We start from the raw sequence: 7,114 nt of genomic DNA, 5'->3' as shown, positions 1-7,114 counted from the left end.
GTGCTATGTGTTTCGGATCACTGTCCAGCATAACCCAAGTGAGCATGAGCTTCAGGCTATGGCCAGACATTCTCCTTCATGTCTCCTAATTACAGCTTCGTCCAGGCCCTGAAGCAGCTTTTTATGAATGGTGTGGTTTGTTTTTTTTTATTTCAGATGCAACAGGACTTAAATCTTCAAAAAGTTCAGCTTTTGTCTCATTAGTCCACAGAATATTTTCCCAAAAGTGTTGGGCATTATCAACATAGGTTTTTTAAATTTTTTTTAAAGCAAATGTGAGATGAGCCTTTAACAAGCGGTGACTTTCTTCTCCTAAAGCTTATTTTACAATGGATCCACAAAAATGCACCCTAAATAAATCCAGTGTTTGCAATGAATTCGAACATTAGAAGAATTGTGAGCTCCTCTGTTTCATCGATGCTTTGTTCTGAGATAAATATTATTACTTTATATGTTATTGGCTTGGACAACTTATTGGTTTATCAAAACAAGGTCATACCGAAGCACACCAGCAGCGGCGCTGCGAGCCGCACAGCAGACGTACAACGAGAACGTCCGGAGGTCAAAGGTAACGTTCGTATTTGAAAACATGGATTCCAAAAGAGGAGATGAAGGTAGGAACTTTTTGCCTTTGTCTATCTGTAAGCCGGACACTATGTTAATTTTAAACATGAATGACCACTTACAATAAACTCTGTCCTGAGTTCTTAGTGAAATTAATTTAGTAACACAACATGTGAAGAAATGGACAACGTTGCTCTTTTTGTTAGCTTATTTGTTAGCTTAACTAATGTTTTCTATAATGTGAGATCTGTTTCCCATAGCATAATTTGAAACGCCGAGTTGTTGTCAACGTTCACACATTTATTTACCCCCATTTGATCCCTTTTGATCTTATCCTTATTACCCTTTAAAAGGGGAAAAACGAACAGCTACTGCTAGTTGTAAATCTTTTTGTGTAAGCTGGAATGAGGACAGCATACGTATTTTCATATTGTATTGCATTTGAAGTGGATTAAACACACTTATCGGAAGCCTACATATAAATCCCGGAATGAATTCCATGCCAATATGGAAATTGGTTGTTGTGTCGGTATCAGTATTTCTTGTACATGATTATTTGCTTGCTAGCTTTCACAGCCCCATAGTCCGTAGTTTATGTAGAGTTATGTCCCAATTTACATAAAATAATTGTACCTTAACCAGTCTTTAATAATGGGACAGATTTTAAGGGATATTGGCATATGAACTGACATTGTTTACATGTCTTACATCATGATAAATGAAAAGGGAAAGGATGGGGTTATTGATTGAAATACTGTACATTACTGGAACATTCAGAGTAGACATAGGAGGATACCTCTGTTCATCCGTGTGTACGCTGCTAGTGTGGAGTATTAAACAAAGCATAAACAATAGAGTTAGAGATGCTCTCTCAACATATATGTCTTTCATAGCCATATAATGGTTGATGCACTATATGGATAAAACCACTGGGTTACCTGGACATTACACCTACAGGAACAGTGGCTCAGGAGTTAGTTGTGGAGTCTACTAATTGGGAGGTCTGTGTAACCCCAGTATTTTTCCTGGTCTGCCTAATCTCACTGAAACACGTGATGTTGAAGCTGTTCTTTGCTCTACAGAGGAAAACAGAAACCCTCCCAAATTGAATTACTTTTCATTTTTAAGCATTCTGAAGCGATCTGAAAAGGAAATTGTCACTATGGAGTCTAACACTGTAAACAAGGCACTGACCTCTTTTACAGCAACAGGCAAGACGAGTGACGATGGAGACATTGCATCTGTCATGGGATTCTCTGGGTTTGGTATGTGTAGTCCAGCACACTTGTCAGAAAATATAAACGTAAAAAAAGTATTCTCTGATAAAGTGACAATTTGAGTTGTTGCAGTCATACATCGAGTTTTATTTTTATCTTCCAGGTAAGAAAGCCCGCACATTTGATCTTGATGCCATTTTTGAGCAGACCCGGCGAACAGCCATCGAGAGGAGTCAGCGTGTGATAGGTAAGTGTTTCATCACTGGCAATGTGATAACCCTGCTTAGGAGTCATGATGAGTTTAATTGCATTTGGAATCATTGCGTCCTTAGAGGAGCGGCAGAAGGAGATAGAAATGGAGGAGGAGGGGGAGAGCTCCAAGTCAGTCAAACCGTCAGTCCAGAGTCAGAGAGGAAAAGCTGCTTCTTCCAGGTAGGGAGGCATTTATGAGGTTTTATCCTTAACTGACTGTTACATCTGTTCTGGCTTCCAATTTGTCTACTTAAGTGTACAATATGTTTTGCTTTGTCTGACAAAGCTCATTTATTTATTTTTTATCATTTTTAGAGTCCAGAAGAGCGACAGCAGCAGTGACAGTGGCTCAGATTCTGATTCAGACTCAGAGCTTATCGGGCCACCGGTGCCTCCTCAGCATGCAGCTCAGCAGGGCGATGATGATGATGATGAGCACGTAGGGCCACCTCTTCCACCAGGTTACACAGGCAGCACGGCTCACAGTGATGATGACGATGATGAAGAAGGAGAGGCACAAGATGACGACGATGATGTATGTCTGAATTATACAATCTCTTAGTAGGCTGTGAATTACAGCATACTACATATATCTGATTACACTTAGTCTGTCTAAAGTGTTGACTTTCTTCTTGCTCATTAAGAAAACAAGATTTTCTCAGTAAATGTTGGGCCATGGTGGTATGTTAGTAGTCTATAAGTGTTATACAGCGCTTTGCAGATCCATGTTGTAGCTGTGTACTGTGAGTTACCCTTCTTTGTGCATGCGCTCTGCATTATTTAGCTTGCCATGAATTATCCAAGAGTTAAAAACTATGAAGATGTTGATTTTTTTTAAGCTGCTCTTCCTCTTTGGTGTGAACTCTGCTCTTGTTTCTCTTCCTGTACAAGATAACTTTTCAGCCAATCAGCTCTCTCCTTATACATGGCACAATTGCCACTAGGCTATGAGCTGCTGAATTTTTGGATTTCCGCGTTGGTTACATTCCCTTAACCTCGTCTCTGTGTCGCTAAAAGAACTATTTTATTATCATTGCAGGGTAATAAAAGTAAATAAAAATAAACAATGAATAGCTATTTGAACGGTGAAATAGCATGCACAGTTACAGGACCCAGATACTGAAGAATGGAATGGACTGGCTTTTTCCACAGTGCTTTTACATTGATACTGACCACTCAAAGCTCTTTTCACTATGAGCCAATTTATAGTGTGATTTTCCTACTGTGACAGATCACAATCTCGACATATAAAACCAACATTGTGTTCTGTGTTTGAGGTTTTAAAAAAAAATCCAACCACAAGATGGCAGCAGGAGAAAAGATTAACATTGTTAGTTTTGCACTGTACACGATAAAAGGTGAACTTTTTGCCTATTTTCTTAGTTGTGCTTTTTTCATTTGTTTTCTTTACATTACCAAAAGGACAATGACACCTAAAATATCTGAATTTTTAATTAGAAGGATTTTTAGAATGTGTGTATTGCTTTTTACAGGAAAGTACTATCTACACAATATGTCAGATTCCAACCATTCACAAATATGACTTCTGTCGTTAAATGTCTTAGACTCACAACCTGTTAATGTAAAAATATCATACATATTGCTCCACTTTGATCAATTGACATAATATAGACTTGTGTTGTTTTGCCTTTTCCTCACGTTCATGTCAACTTTCTGTCCCAGAATCCAGTGAAAAAAATTCCAGACACTCATGAGATCACGCTGCAGCATGGCACTAAAACGGTAAGGCTTTCGCCTCTAACACCCAGCCAGTAATTAGAGCTGGTGACAACTCTATTCTCAGTTGACATTGAATAAAATTCTATTTTTATCACAAGCTTGTAAACAGTACAACTTTTGCTTATATTACGCACACACACACAAACATCTGGTTTCGGAGGCCTCTCATTGGATTTTCAGTTAACATTTATCTCACTGATTTTAGCCAAAAGAGCAGCTGTGAGGCTGTTACTTTTCTGCTTTTGTTTAGTCTGGTATCCAGATCTAGCACTTTTTCAGTTTTTAAACAGTTTAGTTCTAAATTATTGAAGAATAAACTTAAAATATTTGGGTTGTATTTATTTCTGTGCCTTTTAACAAAGCCAACATGACTGTATTGTTAAAGATTTCTAGTGTTATAACTAGTAATCAGCAGCGGCTTGCTTTCTGAGTTGTACAGGCTCATAAGTTGTCTCTTGGTTTTCAAACTGCTTCCTCAGGTGTCGGCTCTTGGCTTGGACCCCTCTGGAGCCCGCCTGGTGTCTGGTGGATATGATTATGATGTTCGATTCTGGGATTTTGCTGGGATGGACCAGGCTCTGCAGGCCTTCAGATCTCTGCAGCCTTGCGAGTGGTACTGAGAACAGCAACACACCTCCTTGACACGTGTTCAATAATTAATTTCATGTAAACATCCACTACACTGACTGCATTTCCATGTGCCAGAGTGTATACACTTTCACAAACACACACACACACACATCACCAAACCTCATGCTAACTCTGCGACATCCTCTGTTTTCATGCAAAATGAGCCTTTTGAGAACAGATGGTTAAGATATGTGTCTGTTTGTGTGTTTGCATGTGTGTTTACTCCGTGTTTAACTAAAGCCATCATCAAAGATCAAATTCTTTTTTGCTTTTGGGAAGCAGTGGGCTGAGCTGGAGCAGGTTTCCCCTTATTAACGCTACATTTAATTTGATTACAGTGTGATCTAGGAGTCTGTTTGGTTTACTAACAAGCCGGGCTTCATATAGAAAGTTGTTGAAGCTTCCTCGGCCTGGGAACTGGATGAATCTGAGGGCTCATGTTTCATTTGCTCTGACAGAAAGCAGCTGATCTCACATTCAAACAGATTTCCACCTGGTCTTGCCCTTGCTCGACCAATCAGAAGCGGTTATCTAAAACGGAGTGGGTTATTTTTAGTGAATACTGTAGTATGTTTACATTTTTCCAGTGCTGATTGCTACCTCTCGCTTCGCTTTGCTCTAACTGTTTGTAGGGTTTGCCCTTTGATAATGCTCCAAGCAGAACTGAGAGGTTCCAGACTAATAAGCATTTGCACATTAACCTCGCAATGTCAGCACCCTGCCCCTATTTTTAAAACATCAGTTTTTATCAGTGGATAATTTTCTCTGTGAAAGCTTTGTTTTTTTATGCTTTAAAAACACTTTATTAGAAATATTCTGCTGTTGTTATAGTTGGGTGTCTTTGTTTATTGTTGTAGGCCAGTCATACAAATAATCAGGTACATCAGATGTTGAGATGTTTTGGTCGTATAGTTGCAATTATCTGGTGTTTATTTGTGCCTGAAAAAGTGAAGAATTAAAAGCTTATATAACAATGTTTTAGTGAAGCAGTCTTTGTTGTGCTGTTTTTGTGTCTCCTCAGCCATCAGATCAAGGCCCTGCAGTACAGCATCACCGGTGATGTCATGTTGGTGGTTTCGGGCAATGCACAGGCCAAGGTGTTGGACCGTGATGGCTTCAGTGTCATGGAGTGTGTGAAAGGAGACCAGTACATTGTGGATATGGCTAACACAAAGGTATGCCAAACTGCTGACTGTCAGTTTCTACAATAAAATCTAACGAAACAATAACAATGCGCTCTAAGAGGATCAGACGAGTGGCAATGAAGCCAAGAACACACAAGTTTACTAGAAATGTCAGTAATAATCGCTCACTGCAGTCAAACGCCACACGTTATGCCAAAAAGTAACTCCATTGTTACAGTTTCCACATCTGCTTTAATCTGAGTCATGAAAAATTTGTTCTTCAGAAAATATAAATAAAAAGAAAGTGCTCTGTAAATGACATAAAACAGGTGCTCATCAGTACGGCGAAACAACTCAACAAGTGCAAGTCTAACCAAGAGATTTCCTGAGGCACTCTCTTGGTTAGAATTATAAAAATATTTAATAGACATGATAAAATTATAAAATAGTTGGAGCAAGCGACCTACATGTATCCACTAAAAAGTCTTCATCACTCCCCGATAATGAAGAAAAACAACTCCCTGTCTGTTGTTTTATCGCATTTTGTAAGCATGCAGAATCACTGTGTCAGTCTGGTTATTATTATAGATGTTTACGATACATTTTGCTATCATTTCACTGCCCCCTTGATTTTCTCTTTGAAGCCAGATTGTAATACTGCAGATGTGACTGATCATCTAACAGCCCATATTTTCTACTCCAACTTCCAACTTTTGTGATGCCGAAGTATTCTGAGATTTCAGCATTTATCTCGGAGAGTAAAATCACACCTAATCATAGTAAAATCTTATTAAAAAAATATGGTACAAGTTGTAATACTCTAGAATGTTGCAGGTATTCGTGTTTTCATTTCTATAGCAACTGCGGTCTACCCAGGATTCGCTGCTAATTCCAAACATGCAGCGGACGATCTGTTCTTCTGCGCTGTGGGTTGACCCTGCCAGTGCATAATGGTAGCAATGTGTAGTTGGTTTTGTTTTTGTATGTGGGGATAACGATGTGTGTGCTGTGTGAGAAGCCAGCGGCACTCAGGAAGAGAGGAACACATGCTTTCGGGACTGTCGCGGTTCATTTCTTGCATATACCTGAATCTACAAAGAAGGATCCTAATTGAGTGTCCATGTTTGGATTTTATTGTGTTTAAGAAAGGCCATATTGGTAGTCAATGAGCATCTGTGCCTGCTGCACTGCATTTAGACATGGTTTATACCACCCATATGAATTACTTGAAGTGAAGGCCCATTGATCGCAAATAGTGTTTTCCTTGATGTCCTACATTCTTGTCCTGCACGGTCACATCTGGTGCTGATGGGGGAGTTTGGTTCAGTGAAAATGCGTTTTGGACGGGTGACGGTGTCCCAGTCAATTAGCTGTGTCTTATGTGATAATTAAGTCCTTGCTTTTATTCTGTCTCTGTTGACAAAAACTAATTTCCTTCCTAACTAACCCCACTGTGTGCAGAGATTTGTCACACGCAGGCCTGCACTGTATGTACATGCAGTATGATCACATGGTATTGCTTCTGTCTCCCTGAATATGTATTGCTGTCAGTGATACTTCTCTGAATAAATACTATAGACAAGACAA

At 39.3% G+C, this 7,114-nt stretch overlaps 1 protein-coding gene across 1 annotated transcript in view; it reads left to right on the top strand.

The window, feature by feature from the left end:
- The first annotated feature begins 518 nt into the window (after positions 1-518).
- wdr70 (WD repeat domain 70) overlaps positions 519-7,114 on the top strand; it is a 42,730-nt gene continuing 36,134 nt past the window's right edge. Inside the window, exons 1-8 of the mRNA XM_026173847.2 lie at positions 519-614; positions 1,770-1,829; positions 1,945-2,028; positions 2,114-2,213; positions 2,349-2,568; positions 3,717-3,776; positions 4,253-4,386; positions 5,425-5,578. Of these exons, the coding sequence (XP_026029632.1) occupies positions 590-614; positions 1,770-1,829; positions 1,945-2,028; positions 2,114-2,213; positions 2,349-2,568; positions 3,717-3,776; positions 4,253-4,386; positions 5,425-5,578 (837 nt within the window). The 5' untranslated portion in view covers positions 519-589. The remainder of the gene's footprint in view (positions 615-1,769; positions 1,830-1,944; positions 2,029-2,113; positions 2,214-2,348; positions 2,569-3,716; positions 3,777-4,252; positions 4,387-5,424; positions 5,579-7,114) is intronic.

This window comes from Astatotilapia calliptera, chromosome 7, assembly GCF_964374335.1.
Source record: "Astatotilapia calliptera chromosome 7, fAstCal68.1, whole genome shotgun sequence".
NCBI lineage: Eukaryota > Metazoa > Chordata > Actinopteri > Cichliformes > Cichlidae > Astatotilapia > Astatotilapia calliptera.
This window is presented reverse-complemented; position numbering and strand designations above follow the sequence as displayed.